Source organism: Aedes aegypti, chromosome 1 (assembly GCF_002204515.2).
Source record: "Aedes aegypti strain LVP_AGWG chromosome 1, AaegL5.0 Primary Assembly, whole genome shotgun sequence".
NCBI classification, from domain to species: domain Eukaryota; kingdom Metazoa; phylum Arthropoda; class Insecta; order Diptera; family Culicidae; genus Aedes; species Aedes aegypti.
In genome coordinates, this window is record NC_035107.1 from 287774295 (window position 1) to 287790525 (window position 16231).

The 16231-nt window shown below is 38.0% G+C and overlaps 1 protein-coding gene across 3 annotated transcripts in view; it reads right to left on the reverse strand.

The window, feature by feature from the left end:
• LOC5565611 overlaps positions 1-16231 on the reverse strand; it is a 108681-nt gene that overhangs the window by 35280 nt on the left and 57170 nt on the right. For all 3 annotated transcript variants that reach the window (XM_021838094.1, XM_021838093.1, XM_021838092.1), the window contains exon 3: positions 11845-12291. In XM_021838094.1, the coding sequence (XP_021693786.1) occupies positions 11845-12224 (380 nt within the window). In that variant the 5' untranslated portion in view covers positions 12225-12291. The remainder of the gene's footprint in view (positions 1-11844; positions 12292-16231) is intronic.

The window sequence follows — 16231 nt, forward strand, 5'->3', positions numbered from 1 at the left end:
TTTTATTCTTAATAAGGCTGTCGACCTTGTCGTAGTTTGGACATTACCTTCTATCTCCCAAACTCGATAGCATTGCACAAATTATAGCAAACAGCAATTGATTAGAGGGGTAGGGGAAAAGATCCAGCAAAACTAAGCAATCTGTAGAATACTTGCTTTTAATTTATTATGATTCGTGGTTTACGGCTAACCAGCCGAGTGGAAGTTTGAAAACTACCGAAAAACTAAACATTACATATACTTTGCATTTGACCATTTAATCCATTGGCAAAGTATATGTAATGTTTAGTTTTTCGGTAGTTGTCAATCTGTAGAAGATTTTGAGTTATGTTTGATCCTTCGACCTTGACGCTTGCTCCTACGGGGGCCGGCGATGAGGGCAGGATCAAACATGTCGCGCGTCGGTCGAGTGAAAGTGAAAAAGTGGCGTGATCGTTTAGTTATGTTTGATCCTTCGACCTTGACGCTTGCTCCTATGGGGGCCGGCGATGAAAGCAGGATCAAACATGTCGCGCGTCGGTCGAGTGAAAGTGAAAAAGTGGCGTGATCGTTTAGTTATGTTTGATCCTTCGACCTTGACGCTTGCTCCTACGGGGGCCGGCGATGAGGGCAGGATCAAACATGTCGCGCGTCGGTCGAGTGAAAGTGAAAAAGTGGCGTGATCGTTTAGTTGTGTTTGATCCTTCGACCTTGACGCTTGCTCCTACGGGGGCCGGCGATGAGGGCAGGATCAAACATGACGCGCGTCGGTCGAGTGAAAGTGAAAAAGTGGCGTGATCGTTTAGTTATGTTTGATCCTTCGACCTTGACGCTTGCTCCTATGGGGGCCGGCGATGAAAGCAGGATCAAACATGTCGCGCGTCGGTCGAGTGAAAGTGAAAAAGTGGCGTGATCGTTTAGTTATGTTTGATCCTTCGACCTTGACGCTTGCTCCTACGGGGGCCGGCGATGAGGGCAGGATCAAACATGTCGCGCGATCGGTCGGGTAAAGTGAAAAAGTGGCGCGTTCGATTAGTTCTTTTTGATCTTTCGAAGTTGACACTTGCTCCTGGACAGTGCAGCAAAAAAGCCCGAGCAGTCGTCAGTTGTTTTCCCTCTCGGGTCGTGCGCCTATTTTCTCTGAGTGCTTTTATATAGCCGATCAAATGAGTGAAGCTGAAAGTGGATTGTTGCTGCTCAAGGATGACGGATCAATTGGTGAGCTCGTTTCATGCTACTATTTCTAATCTATAAAATATGTATGACTGCACCTTTAATCGTTACAACGGTGAGACGTAAATATGATTTTTCAACAAACTATGAAAGGTTCGTCACTGTGAGTGTCGACATAAATTCTGATTCATAAATTATTAATGTCTAATTTTTTTTTTTCAAAACACCTTTTTCTTTTACCTTTATTTTTGTAATTAAAAAAAAAACTTTGAATGGTTCGACACTACGAGTGTAGACTTGCGAAAGGTTCACTTTATTCAACAAACTTTGAAAGGTTCGTCACGTCAAGTGTCGGCATAATTTTTCTCTACATAGATATTGTTCATATCAAATGAAAAAATAATATTTACATATAAGCATGTTTATATCTCACCAATAATTATTTATCATGGTCTAATCGCTTATCAAAGTGAATCCTGTGACCCAACGATCCTTCCCATTAACAAACATCCCTCCCAGTAACCTTTGTGGAGATGCAGAGGCAAACACGGTCTCCAAATAGCAAAGGTTACACACTAACATTCCTTCCCCCAATCCCACCTGACTGCAAGGACGTGGCCGGCGCCGTTATTGACCATGTATAAATAGAGGCACTGAATTATGCACACTGAAGAAGATTATGGCCAATCCCAGCCGATCTTCTAGTTGATTCTTTGTGCATTTTCACTGACTCCGGTCAATCACGGAATAGCAACCATTGATATGTGTAGTCAGTCTAAGCTAAGCTAAGCTAAGTTGTCAATCTGTAGAAGATTTTGTTGCCAGAACGGCCTGATAGACTTACATGGTTATTTCACTCTTGCATTGGTCAAATGTTCTGACGTGTTTGAGTGAAGGAAACGTTTTGGAAAATTATCTGTAATAACTGTGTTGGTTTTCCAATGACAGCTGGTGACAGGTTCCCTTAACTTTTGGGAGCTCGCAATCTAAGCCAGCTGTCTCCTCTCTCTCAGTTATTTAATATTATTTTTACTCAACAAAAAACTACAACAAGTTAGTTTATTGCCAGTCTATTTGTCATCTAACGTAAAGTTTCATACGCAATGATAGCGGAACGTCAACGGAAAGTAAAACCGGTTCACCAGCATGAATCACACCATCCTCAACCATCCATCAACGAACGAAAGTGAACCAAGTCTGGGTCGACAAGTATGCTACAGTTCATGCTGGCGAACTGGTTCCGCTTTCCGTTGCCGTTCCGCTATCATTGCGTTTGGGTCTTAGAGCTTAAAGGCGATGGTGGTGCTGTTCTAGATTGGCGATTAGTGCATCCTTGTCAAAGTTGGTAGTAATAACTTTAGATAAAAAGATCACCCCAATCATTTTACTGTTAAATTTGGCGATTCAAAGCACAGAAAACCATATAAAGTATTCATTTGAATTGCTAAACTTTCGCAACATAACTCCACATTTGTGACCAAAAATGCAAAAAAATGTAGCGTAAAATGGGGTGAAATTGATCACTTTTGAGAGACTCTGTTCTATAATTCTAAGTAGGGTGCATGTATTATCATCCAAATATATTTTAAACCTGCACTGAATTAATATGTATCGAATTAAACAAACGGAATTTTGACAAAATCTTATCGTAATAACAGAAACATTTTTTAGAATTGGAGTTTTTGATTCCGGGGTGAAGTTGATTAATTACTACGATCGGTTTCATAAATTAAAGAGATATGTTATTCACTAAATTTGAGCTCATGAAATCCAAATCAAATCTCGAAAATCTTACAACTTTTTGATAAATCGGTCAAATTTAGAATTAAATGTTGTTAATTACAGAATACACCATATTATACGCCTAAAGATAAGCAGTTTACTCAGAAATTAGTAACTCGCTCACTAAAACAACATGTTTTTTCTCTGAAAATGAATATTAATCCTCAATACTAATTAAAACCTGGGTTCACTGAACATATATGGAATGTATGAAACAGTTTATTAAAATGGTGTCTTTATACAGACCTGGCAATAATCGACTGTTTGAAGAAGAACCCTTCAACAGTTCATCAAACATTTCCTAAAAAATCTGTTTTCCATGGTATAATTATCTTGAATGTCAAACTGAATGTAGAAACATCAAGCGCAGCTATCGGGTAAAGCGTCATCATATAAATTTCAATAATTTAAATCGGATCATAGCACTCTTGACGGTTTACGGGAAATGGTCACGGGAATGGTCAATTTCTCCCCACTGATCAACTACTTTCCGAATTACGGTACCTTGGCAAAAAAAGCTCTCAGTTGATAACTGCGGAAGTGTATATAAGAACTAACTATAAGTTGAGAAGAAGGCTCTTTCTCAGTTGGGATGTAATGTCATAAAGAAGAAGAAAAAGAAGAAGAAGAAAAAGGAAGAAAAGTAAAACAAGAAGTTGTTTCTTGTTTAATCTTTCTTTTAAAAAAATGATCTACTTGCCCCACTTCCTCGTAGTTATTTTTACAAATATGGCGTACCTTGTGATGCAAAAGACATTTATGTGATTATCGTTTTAATATTCTATATTACATTTATTGAAACTCTAACTAAGAAAACTTAAACTATTAATGATTTATAACAAAATCATATTGATTGATAGGAGTCTGCAATCAACTTTCATTACGAACCTATAAGAATGAACAATCTAAATGCTCCTTACAGCTCTTAAACGTCAATACTGTGCATTAATATGATGAAAATGTGTATTATCCTGACGAAACTACAATTTTCATTTCAAATTAGTAAAATATTTTGTCTAAGAAAATTATTCCGTTTTTGTCACGGTTCCGTTTTTGTCAACTGAAAATCGTCGATCGTGTTGATAAAAACGGAACATACCTGTATATATATAAATATATATATATATATATATATAAATATATATATATATATATAACGGGATGGATTCGACTGGCTAAGTTTTCTACTATAACTTGTTTTTCGGCTTCACAGTCATTAAAACGATTGCGTTGATTACTTTATTATCTTCGCCTACGTTTCGGTCCGGGAGTGGACCTTCTTCAGGGCCTAAAATTGTTTATTTTATTAAATTTTCTCATAAGGACATATTTTCAGACAAATTTAAAACTTTAAAAAAAACTTACTCGATATTAAATCAACAAATCAGCATAATTTTGAAAAAAGTGAAAAAGTCGGTATTGAAAGGGTTGCTTCTTCTCCACAACGGGCATCGCTATATGGGAGTTTGAAAATAGTTACATCACTTAACATTTTGTGTGCTACATAGCTTTCTGGACTTACATCTGATTGTGTTTGGCTTTTCCAACGGTCTGGAGGATTTGGATTAGGGTTATTCGAACTACTAATCTAGAGATTTCGCACTAGTTACACCGGGTTTGAGTATGGCTCACTATCTGAATTATAGGTTAGTATGGGTAGCTTATGGGTGTATAATCTATTCGATTTGAAGAGATATTCCTCTCTCGGAGTCACTTTAGGGTCGAGGGGATCTCTCTGTTTTTAAATTTTGTACACATGATAGAAGGTAGCTGTATGCCACACTAAGGCCATCTGTATCGGTGCGGCGGTTAACCGTGTGTGCTGTACCACGTATCTGGCACATCTCTAGTGTTGGAAGGGATTGCGTATTGTATGTACAATCGACGATCTTCGGATTGTTTATATCGAACCAGTGCTGATGAGATATGGTATGGTCCATCAGTGCTGTCTTCTCTCTTAGCTGTTGTATGGAGGGATCGGTGTACGGGAGCCCACTATCAAGTAATCTACGTAGAGCGTTGATATGTGTGTTGTGTCCATACATCCGAGTCTTCAACTTGTTCGTTGTCATACCCACGTAACAGCATCGGCAATCATTACAGTTTAATCTGTATATCACATTGCTTCTGTCTAATGGAGAGATAGGATCCTTTCCATTTTTGTAGAGGCAACTGACTACGTGCTTGTTTTTGTGAGAAATTCCTACGGACGGCAGAATATTCCGAAGTATTCGAGTTATCTGAGGTGTTAATCCAGACACATTGGTAATGGATCGATATAGTGTGGGTTTCTCCGATTCATTCGGCTGACAAGGTTGACGTATCATTCTGCTTATCAAATGGACTGGATAGTCATTTCTACGGAGTATGGTTGTAATGGTTTTGTTTTGCTCTGCTTCGCTTTTGTACGTAGTTAATGTTTTTACACGATCTATGAAATTTCTGACTACAGCCAGTTTTTGGTTCATTTGGTGGAAAGAATGAAAGTTTAACGTGAAGATTAATCGAAGCCAAAACTGAAATTTTCAAGAGCACAAATCTGGAGAACCAGACATCCGTTTTAGCTAAAAACTTAATCGATTGGTCACTTGCTGGTGGTGACCAATCGATTAAGTTTTCAGCTCAAACGGATGTTCGGTTCTCCAGATTTGTGCTCTTGAAAATTTGAGTTTTGGCTTCGATTTATCTTCACCTTAATAGCCTACCAGATGCCATTGGTTTAGAGTACCAATCGGTTTTTAGTCTCCCATCATCCATCCTGATCACCAGAAGATCTAGGTACGGCAATCGTCCTTCGTGTTCCATCTCACAGGTGAATGAGATGTTTTCGTCTTGCTGATTGAAAACTGCAAGAGTAGCCTGCACTCTGTCTCTGGGTAAGACGAGGAAAAGGTCATCAACATACTTTTTGATATGATGAGGTGGTATGTTGGCTTCTCTTGTGGCTCTGATTATGATGTTTTCCATAACAATGTCAGCAAGTATTGGTGACAGAGGGCTGCCCATAGCTGTACCTGATTGTTGGTGGTAATATTTTCCTCGGAAACAGAAAAAGCTTGCATCGATGCAGAACTCCACGATTTCTGCAAATAGACTCAGGTTGATGTTTGTATGTTCGCATATTCGGTCCCACATCATGATGATGTCGTGTATCACAACGTGTTTCGTTACGTTGGTAAATAGTGAAACTGCGTCGAATGACACTACCACATGATTTTGTTGTACGTGGAGCGTATTAACATAGTTGCAAAATTCTTTGGAGTCTTTGATGTTGAACTCACTGGAGAAGGACTTTTTGAGTATTTCGGCTAGAAATTTTGACAGATTGTATGTTGGAGCGGTAATGTTGGGTACCACCGGACGGAGTGGGATTCCTGGTTTGTGCGCCTTAGGTTGCCCGTATATACGTGGGCAGACCGCATTATTGCAGCTCAAACGGTATTTGGTTTTTGCATCAATTAGTCCGAGATCATACAATCTTTGCACTATACGATTGCTATCACGTTGATATTTGTTCGTTGGATCAATTCTCACCTGTTTGTACGTATTTCTATCCTCTACGAGTTGCTGCATCTTACGGTCGTATTCTTCGATGTTCATTATGATCATCCTGTTACCTTTGTCCGCCTGCGCCACAAGGATGTCTGGGTTGGCCTTTATGAACTTCCGGGTAATTTCTTCTGCCCGATGACAAAACTTCTCCAAAGTACTGCTGTCTCGCCGCTTGGATTTGTGAATGAAATTCTGAATTGTGTTCACCACGTTACATCTGGTTTGATCTCGTATGTTCTTGTCTTCCTCTACTGACAGCACGTTTTCAACATCCGCTATGAGGTGGTAGAACGGAATATCGGCCGGAGTTCTATACGGTAATGCAAACTTAGGACCAAGGCTCAGAAGAATTTTCATCTCCTGAGGTATATCCTTGTTTGTTGCATTCAGAATTGCAAGCTCGTTCATAGAAGGTGTTTGCTGCGTGTGAACTTTAGTCTTTTGTACCAACATACGTTTTAGTTTGCGGTTGGTCTGGCGCTTCCTCTTTTCCAGATTACTTTGAAAAGCGAGTTCTTGACTGACAAAGAACTGATCGTACGTTGTGCTGTCCGTATTTCCCTCAATTGTTGTCCTCAGATTTCCTACCTCAGTTTTCAAGGTGCGTATTCTGTGAAACGTGTCCCTAATCTCAATGTTTAGTATCGCTTTTTGGAACTCTGCGATTCGGGTGGACAGTTTTCGAGTGAAGGGACTCCCCGATGCCAGGAGTTCATACGTGCACCGTAATGATTGGACGATATGCGGTGGGAATAAGCCAGATCTTCGACATTCGATAAGGAAGCATTTCCGACTTATCATATTGCCAAGCTTGTGCTGATTGTTGGCGTACTTCTTGAAATTTTCCTCGATTTGGTGACCATACTTCAACCCTACTTGGGCGTAAAAGTTTGTTGTGGAGTTTGTTGCCATGTTCTTTGTAACGGGATGGATTCGACTGGCTAAGTTTTCTACTATAACTTGTTTTTCGGCTTCACAGTCATTAAAACGATTGCGTTGATTACTTTATTATCTTCGCCTACGTTTCGGTCCGGGAGTGGACCTTCTTCAGGGCCTAAAATTGTTTATTTTATTAAATTTAATAAAATAAACAATTTTAGGCCCTGAAGAAGGTCCACTCCCGGACCGAAACGTAGGCGAAGATAATAAAGTAATCAACGCAATCGTTTTAATGACTGTGAAGCCGAAAAACAAGTTATAGTAGATATATATATATATATATATATATATATATATATATATATATATATATATATATATATATATATATATATATATATATATATATATATATATATATAAAAATCCTGAATAATTCTTGGAGGAATCCCTAGGAAAATTCCGGAAGAATTCCCGAAGGGTTTCCTACAGGAACTCTTGGAGGAATTCCTGAAGGAACTCCCTGATGGAATACGTGTAGGATGTCCTGAAGTAAATCATCGAAGATTCCCTGGAGTAAATCCTGAAGGAACTCCTGGAAAAATTCTTGAAGGAAATCATGGATGAATTCCTGGAGGAATTGATGAAGGAAACCTTGGAGGATTTCCTGAAAGATCTCCTGGAGGAATTCCTGAATTAACTTCTGGAAGTATATTTGGAGGAATTACTGGATGAATACCTGGAGGAACTCCTGGGCTAATCTCAGAAGAAACTCTTTCAGGAATTCTTGGAGGAACTCCTGAAGGTATAACTGAAGAAACTCCGTGATGAATTCCTGGAAAGGTTCCTGAAGGTACTCTTGGAGTAATTCCTGAAGGAACTTCTTTAGGAATTCTTGTAGAAACTTCTGAAGGAACCCTTGAGGTATTACAGAAAGAACACCTGGAGAAATTCCTGAAGATTCTCTTGGAATAATTCTTGAACGAACTCTTGGTAAAATTCCTGAAGGAACTCCTGGGCAATTCTTGAAGCGAACCCTGGAGGAAATCTTTATAGATCTCCAAAAGTAATTTATGAAGAAATTGTTAGAGAAATTCCTGAAGATATACCTGGAGTATTTTCCCGAAAGAACTCCTCAAAAGACTCCTGGAGGAATTTCTGTAGAATTTCCTGGAGGAATTCCTGAAAGTACTTCCTGCAGAATTCCTGGAAATATCCCTGACGAATTCCTGGAGATATCCCTAAGATACTCCTGGAGCAATTCCTAAAGGGTTTCCTAGAGAAACTTTTGGAGTAATTCCTGAAGGAATTCCTGAAAGAATTTCTGGGGGAATTCCGGAAGAAAATCCAAGAGTAACTCCTGAAGGAATTCCTGAAGTAAATCCTTGAAGATTTTCTGAAAGATTTCCTGGAGTAATTCCTGAAGGAACTCCTGGAAGAATTATTGAAGGAATTCATGGAGGAATTCCTGAAGAAGTTTTTGAAGGAAACTCTGGAGAATTTCCTGAAAGATATGCTAGAGGATTTTCTGAAAACGCTCATGGAGGATTTTTTGAAGATACTCCTGGAAGATTTTCTTGAAGGAACTCTTGGAGGAATCCTAAAGAAAAACTTCTGTCAAAATTCCTGTAAGAGCTCATTGAGAAATTCCTAAAAAAACTCTTGGAGGAATTCATGAACGAACTTCTTGATGAATTCCTGAAGGAATTCCTTAGTATTTCCTGGAGGATTTCGATGGAAGATTCCACAAGAACAAATAAAAGAATCATTCATAATTAAGAATTCATAAATTAATATTAATAAGATCCCATGTGAGTTTGCTAGTGGAATACCGAAGATTTTCTTGAGTAAATCTTTCGGAAACCCCCTCTGAAATCACCTCGTCAGGATTAGAGAAGTACTAAACAAACATTCAGATTACTAAATACGAGTTGTAAGAGTACTTCTTTCTAACAAACAAAAGACAAAGGAACTATTAGAAAAAAAATTTTTTTCTAGTATTTCCATTTTTTCGGATGTTCCGGGTTAGTTCCGGAACCATAAAATGGCCATAATGGGCAAACATTCAGATTATTAAATACGAATTGTAAGAATACTTATTTCTAACAAACAAGAGACAAAGGAACTATCAGAATATATTTTTTTTAATATTGCCAATTTTACGGATGTTCCGGGTTTGCTCCGGAACCATAAAATGGCCATAACGGTCAATCATTCATTTCACTTAATCCCCCATGTAAGAATATTTTCGTGTGCGGCTTCGCAGCAAAACGTAATCATGACAGTTTATTCCAGTTCCATTAATTCTACTTGCTGTAAGGAACTCAAGATGATTCCAGGGCTCTAGGTGGCCAGGGTGAAGTCTCCGGTCAATGGGACCACCACCAATCGATTCAGCAGACTTTTTCCGATCTAGAATGGCCAAAATCATTTCCTGGAACCGTTACCCAGCTGAGATATTGCATTTAGTCGCGTTTTGGAGCCCGATTTTCTCACTGTGGAACGTCTCGAATCGGTATCAAAATCGTAGGCACTAGTCCCTACAATATTAATTGATCTACTGGTCACCGAATTGCGGGCATTTGAAAATCAAGTTTCGTCTCGGGCTGAGGGTTAAGATGAAGATGAATCTGAGCCAAATCTCAAGAGCACAAATCTGGAGAACCGAATATACCTTTGAGACGAGAACTTGATCTGTTGGTTACTAGCTAGTAGCTAGTGTTTTCTGTTTAGTTTAGATGTTAACTAAATAAATGAACATCATTAGCGGCTCCTAGAGCAAAATCCCCACTATGTTTTTGTTTTGTCAAGAAGGTAGAAAATCAAACAAGGCTCAATCATGGGACAGAACCGATTGCGTATTTTTAGATGATATGAAGTGTGGGCTAATATTACCATACGGATTAATGATGTTTGTCAGTGATGCAATCGTTGGGCTATGATTCTCCCCCATTGCCGTTCTTCTCGCTTCTATGACATAATCGACATAATGTATTCGTTTCCTTATCCAAATATTGAATCCTAAACAAACAACTTGTCGTCAGATCGATAGTTAAAGAGTATGAACTGATTCCTAATTAAACCTGCAAAGGCAGTTAGATAAATTTTAAATTCATCGGAAACAGCAATCTAGTTGAGGTATACCACCACAATTCAATTACCTTATCTGACCACCAGCGTCAAGATATTCCAAGGCATAAGACGCAACAGGCAATAAAGTTAGGATTATGTTTTGTGTGGTTCATTTCACTGGTACTCCCAAGTGTTTTAAAAGCGAATCAAAGAAATGCCAGATACATTGCGATTCCTCCCTAAACAAAAATTACAAAAATGACCAATGCATCCTCGTAAGCCGAGGCTCCAGGGCCATTATGCAATTAACGTAATTGAAGAAGTGATTGCAATTGCTTCTTACAAAAGCGAAAGCTCGAAAGCATGTTACTTACCGAGTAAATTAAATTTCAAACTTGGCTCAATACTTGATCCCTTCAGAGACCTCCACGAGCGTAGCCAGGATTTCCATCAGGAAGGGACGATCGACCCAAGTAACCAGTGTGCACGATAATGTGACAGTATAACCGCATTATATGCGCATATAAGGTAGTCATTTGATGCCTGACAGCTTTATATATGGTGCCAAGAAAATTCCAAGGTAATGTCAAAAAAGATGAAATAGCGTGCCATTATAATGCAAAGATATAATTGTGCTTTGCTGCACCATCAATGCCAATATTAGAATGTGAGAATCGTCAGTTATTTTCGCCCGATTTTAGGAATTGATGATGATGAAAATTCCTCATTTGCGTCGCGAACCTGTGACACCCGTTATGTTGAATTGCTGAAGGCTTCAACTTGAAGTCCTGCTCCTTTGCTGCTTCGGCCACAGAAGAAGCAAAGGGAAAGAGAAAAAAAACTTATTTAAACCATCACTTTTCCCCGTCATAAAATCTGCGATTGTGGTAGTGAGACGATTTATGCTCTGCTCCCACTTACCACTACATGTCAACTCTAAGCACGTGGTATATCTGTCAAAACACTTGAGAGCATTGAAACATGCCCTTTATGCGAATATAGAGGCAAAATTGTGCTTATTTAATGCCTATATGCACCAGGCTTAGAAGCATTAATGGCGCAGTACTGTGGATTCTTTGCGGTTGAAGTGCTGTTATTATGCGTGTCAGGATTTGCTATTTAAATTCCTGTATGCATCTAAGATGCTGGTTTTGGGCTTATTAGTTCTGCTTATGGTTACTTGGGTATTCAAGTTTGCTACAAACAGTTGTTTAGATTTTTCTTGTTACCTGTCAGAGGAACAGCTCCTCTGCCTACGCCCATGTAGACTTCCGGTCAGTCAGAGTAAAATCACGTAGACGAGAATAAAATATCCCAAAACTTTGCCGGAACAAACAACTTTATCGCATGTACCAAAGCCCCTGTGTGGAAAAAAATAACATCCAAAATAAAATAACAACCACTCACCTTGAGTTGGGATTGAACATGACGCAACCGTACATGGTCACTCGTTGGTTCCGCTCCGGGGCCAGCATGTCAGAATTGTTGGACGGCCGGGAGTATGAGTTGGCAATCGAGGGCGAGGATCGCCGCGAGATGATTTCCTTCCGAACAGCCCTCGGTGTGGCAGGCGTCTTTTTCGCTGGGACCACTTCCTGTATGGGTTCACCTTCCACCTGCACGTTGACCACATCTGAGGACCAGTTGAACTCCAACGGATGGGAAGCACCGCCCAGGGAGGTCGTTTTCCCGCTCATTATATCGAACACTTTCATCTTCGTTCTGGTGCAATCCGACGCTGGAATCGGCGGTTTGTGTGTTTGTCCAGTTTTCAACCGGATGCCCATACAAACGGCCAATCAATGCTTCGACAGCTATCGGACACTGGCGGCTTACCAACACACGGGGTGTTTCCTGGAAGAATTTTCCGACATAAAAATGAAGTAGGGTTGATTTTTAGAATTTTTGAACTTTTCTGTTTCATTTAGCGCCAAAACGAAAAAAAATCTAGGGGAGGTCTAAAGTAATTATTTTCGAAGCTTTTTAAGTTGGATTATACTATTCAGAATAATAAATTACTCTGAACATTAACTAGACAGATCCAAATTTTGAAATTTTGGCTCCCCTGTGCTTAAAAGATGTCAAATATGGTAAATACCATCCTCCAAAAGTTTGAAATAATTCTGATGAAATTTGGTTGTGCACACGACATTTGATGTTTACATGGAAGTTACTATGAAAAAGCCCAACCTTTTATGTTCAGCTCTCAATCTCTTTGTTATAGCATTCTGTATAAAAATTCACTAGCTCCCCAAAGTGAAATTTTCCCAGCTATAACTTTACCGAAGATCACATTTTGATTGGACGTCAGGATGAAATGCTATTCAACATTATAAAGTAGGTTTGCATGTAACATGCTTCACAAACTGTTCGGAAGGCAACATTAGAGCCACTGTCGGGGAAAATAGATCAAAGTAATCCAGGCTACTATGTTCTACTGCAAAAAGCAGTGTTGCTCTGAAAGTAATCGAATGATCATATCAACATGATTTAGATCAATTATAGCAAATTATCCAGACATGCAATCAAAGTTGTACTTAGAAATATTCCACTTAAGGAGAGTTTGTTCACTTTTCCATTAAATATTATGACGAGCAGTTAGAGGAATAATAGCATAAGGTTGATCTTTTCCATATAAACTTCAAATGGCGTGTGCACAGCCAAATTTATTCCATACCACTTTAAACATAAGAAGAATGTTTTTCATCATACCATGCCCACACAGTTACGGATCACTTTGGCGTTCAACATCGGATAACTCGCTCAAAACATAAACGTTGGCGTAAAACATATTTTTGCCAAATCATACGATTTGTTTTCCACCATTGGAAATGTTAAGCACAACATTCAACCGCTAAATAACGGTGTTTTTGACAAATGTTTAGTTGGTACCACACAGCTAACATTATACAGTGATAAATCCATGGGTCGATGTTCCATGACTCGATATCGACTCATGGAACCATACTTAAAACAAAATTTCATGGTTACTATGATGGTCCCTAGAAGCAGCTTGCCAAAGGATTGCTGTTCCATGACTCGTTATTTTCATGAGTCGATGGTCCCTTTAATATCGACTCATGGAGGTTTCACTTTATGGTCGTTTTCTGTAAGAAGTGCCGTCAGCATTCATAAGCTCCCACAGGTAGTAAAATTCAAATGTTATAGCATAAAAATTGCTCGTTCACTTATATTTGGTAGGTATGAATTCATATTTGGAAAACATGTTTCGTGTTTGTTGATTCTAAATATTGAGTATTAGCAGTTCTAACTAGTGATACATAATAATTTAGATTTCTGCCTTTTTAAGCATTGGATTCGATATTTTTCGGCAACAGCACTAAGGATAAACTCATATCAACGTTTGTAAATTTCATTTTTAGCGGACACAAATGGGTGAAAAACTTGGTGAGGAGCGAAAACAGTTCATGTCTTAGTTACTACAATGCGATATCACAAAAAAAGTCTCCGAAAAACATAGAACTTGAGCAACTTATTTAGAGATGAAATATTCTTCCAAACAAACACAATTATCATGGTTGAATGGTTATAGCAGGGTATCTGATAAGTGTAAACTGTCTTGAAAGCCCCTTCAGGTTTTGTTTATTGATCCATTCCTAATTCGTTTTTCTGCTGTCCATAAATGGGAATTTTACCCTTGTTTCCAGCTCGTCCAACACTGTTATTTGCTGCAATACTATGTTACGCATTGTTAACTTTCGCCAAATCACGCAATACAAATGCATTGAGTCGAAAATCTCTTGATTTTGTGCACTGATCCGTAATATGTCACAATTTGATCCATAATATGAAAATTGATCCATAATAAGCTTTTTAGAAACTGATAGAATTTTCAATTTTTATGCAATCCTAAGTGAATATTATACTCAAAATAGTTTACTAACCGAAGTTCTAATTTGAAACGATTCATTTCGTGTTTTTACATTAAAATTTTATGTTTTCTATGCTGCTTTGTTGAATTTTATAGGTTGAACTCAACACTATTTGATCCATAACTGTGGGGTTATGGCAATTGATACATACATACGATTAAGCATAGGAGAGCAAAAGTTCAAAGTTTGTATCAGCCTAATGCACATCAGTGATACTCAACGTAAGGCCTGCGAAGAGGTTGAAGAGTCGTCTCATATCTGGCCCGTTGATTGTTCTACCAACTTGAAGTTAGAACATATACTTGTATTGAAGCTGTACTTAAACTAGAATCTCCAATTTCGAAAATAGTGAATGTTTAGTAGCTGTATTCTAAGCACTTTTCTCCGAATTTGAAGAACTTTTGTTCTTGACGTCAGGGCTTCCTTCACAGAACTCAATTACAATTGAATTTTTCCACCAAAGATTCCTAAAGGAGTTCTTCAAAAAAAAAATTCAAAGGATTTATTCCAGAGTATTTAGAGAAGTACGTTAAAGGTTTTTTCAGGAATCCCTACAAGAATACCTACAGAAGTTTTAGTTATTTCTCCAGCTATTTTCATATTAATTCCTTCGTAAATTCATCTCCGGTTCATCTCAAGAATTGCTCTTTGGTTCTTTTAGGGATTATTGAAGGAAATCCATTATGATTGTTTCCAGGAATTCCAAAATAAATTTGCTTAGTGATCGCCTCTTCGAGAAATGTATCTAAAAATATCTAGAACTAACAGGAATAAATCGTAGAAATACGTCTAGACCTTTGTCAGAAGTTGGGAAGTTTTTCAAAGATCTTGGCTACAGTACAACAGAGATTTCTACAGAAATTTCATCAGAGATTAGTATACGATTTGTTTTAGCGATACTTCACAGATTTTTCCAGGGATTTTTTCAAGAATGCCTTAAACATTACTGTACAGTGTCGATTATATCACGGATCGACACAATTTTGGTGTGATATGGTCGCCATGTAGGACATGTTTTGTCATATTATTTACTAAGCTAGTTAATGTTCTAAAGTAATAGAGTTGAAAGATTCTGTTCTTTAAATCAGGAAAAGCCTATTATTGGCGCATACTCTGATGATAAACTTTACGCTTTGAAAAATCGAATCTAATTGAGAAAGATATAAGTGTTTTGGACTACGGCGATGGACAAAGTTTTAGAGAAATTGTTTTCATTGTCCCAATAAAATATTTTGTTGAGTCAATAATTATTTTCCAAAGTTTTATAAAAAGTAAATACCGTGGTTTATACGAACGTTTTGAAAAAGAAGCGTGTTATTTTAGTTAATGACCACTAAGATTAACACCGGCTCATAACTTTCCAGCAATACAGAGCTCTTTTTAATGAATGCTCTGAGCAGAATCTCAATAAAGAAACTAGAAAGTAGATTGGAGTACCTTGTTCCTTTTAATTCCGCCCCAAATGCTTATCTTTGACAGATACGCGTATTTTGACACTTGTTGACACGATACTAAAAACTTTTTTTTTCCAAATTTTCAAAACAACTTGTTTAAAGACTGACTTCTTTTCGATTTCATAAAAATGGATTTTTTGTTAACCACAAAAAAATGACTTACCGCAAAAGACTGTTGCTGAGATCAGACCCGCAGTTCAAAAAGATTGGGTAGCCCTGATACAAATGCAATTTTAACCCCTCTACAGCAGTTTCATTTTTTACCACAAAAAATATTCAAACAACGATAACTTTTTAGTTTTTAGATATTTTTGCACCATTTTTTCACAAGTATTCATAAAACTCTTTAATTTTCATAGTCTGCGTCAAAATTTATCATTGGACATATGGTTTTGAAGTTATTCAGATGTTCCTTGGAGAACCGACATTCCCCATATAAAAAATCTT